Source organism: Crocuta crocuta, unplaced genomic scaffold (assembly GCF_008692635.1).
Source record: "Crocuta crocuta isolate KB4526 unplaced genomic scaffold, BGI_CrCroc_1.0 scaffold234, whole genome shotgun sequence".
NCBI classification, from domain to species: domain Eukaryota; kingdom Metazoa; phylum Chordata; class Mammalia; order Carnivora; family Hyaenidae; genus Crocuta; species Crocuta crocuta.
This window is the reverse complement of record NW_027529647.1, coordinates 711,747-712,201: the sequence shown is the minus strand read 5'-3', so window position 1 is coordinate 712,201 and position 455 is coordinate 711,747. Positions and strand designations below refer to the sequence as shown.

Sequence of the window (455 nt, the reverse complement as noted above, 5' to 3'; positions counted from 1 at the left end):
GGTGGGCGGGCGGGGGGAGGGGCGCCGCCCGCCCCCCGCGCCCGTGACCCGGCGCTTCCTTGCAGATGCAGATGCGCTTCGACGGGCTGCTGGGTTTCCCCGGGGGCTTCGTGGACCGGCGCTTTTGGTCTCTGGAGGACGGTCTGAACCGGGTGCTGGGCCTGGGCCTGGGCTGCCTGCGCCTCACGGAGGCCGACTACCTGAGCTCGCACCTGACCGAGGGCCCGCACCGCGTCGTGGCGCACCTGTACGCACGGCAGCTGACGCTGGAGCAGCTGCACGCCGTGGAGATCAGCGCGGTGCATTCGCGCGACCACGGCCTGGAGGTGGGGCCGCCGCCCGGGCCCCGACCCCCGCCCCGGGGTTTGGCTCTGGCCCCGTGAAAGGCACCGATGGGTAACACGTCCCCCTGAGGGTCCCCTGGCCGGGCTGGGTGGGGTGTCCCTGTCTCCAGC

General features: G+C 74.1%; 1 protein-coding gene across 1 annotated transcript in view; it reads left to right on the top strand.

Moving 5' to 3' along the window:
- Nucleotides 1–455, top strand: part of NUDT16L1 (nudix hydrolase 16 like 1) — a 2,692-nt gene that overhangs the window by 82 nt on the left and 2,155 nt on the right. Inside the window, 1 exon segment of the mRNA XM_077762509.1 lies at nucleotides 1–326. This exon segment is cut by the window's left edge and continues 82 nt beyond it. Within this exon segment, the coding sequence (XP_077618635.1) occupies nucleotides 1–326 (326 nt within the window).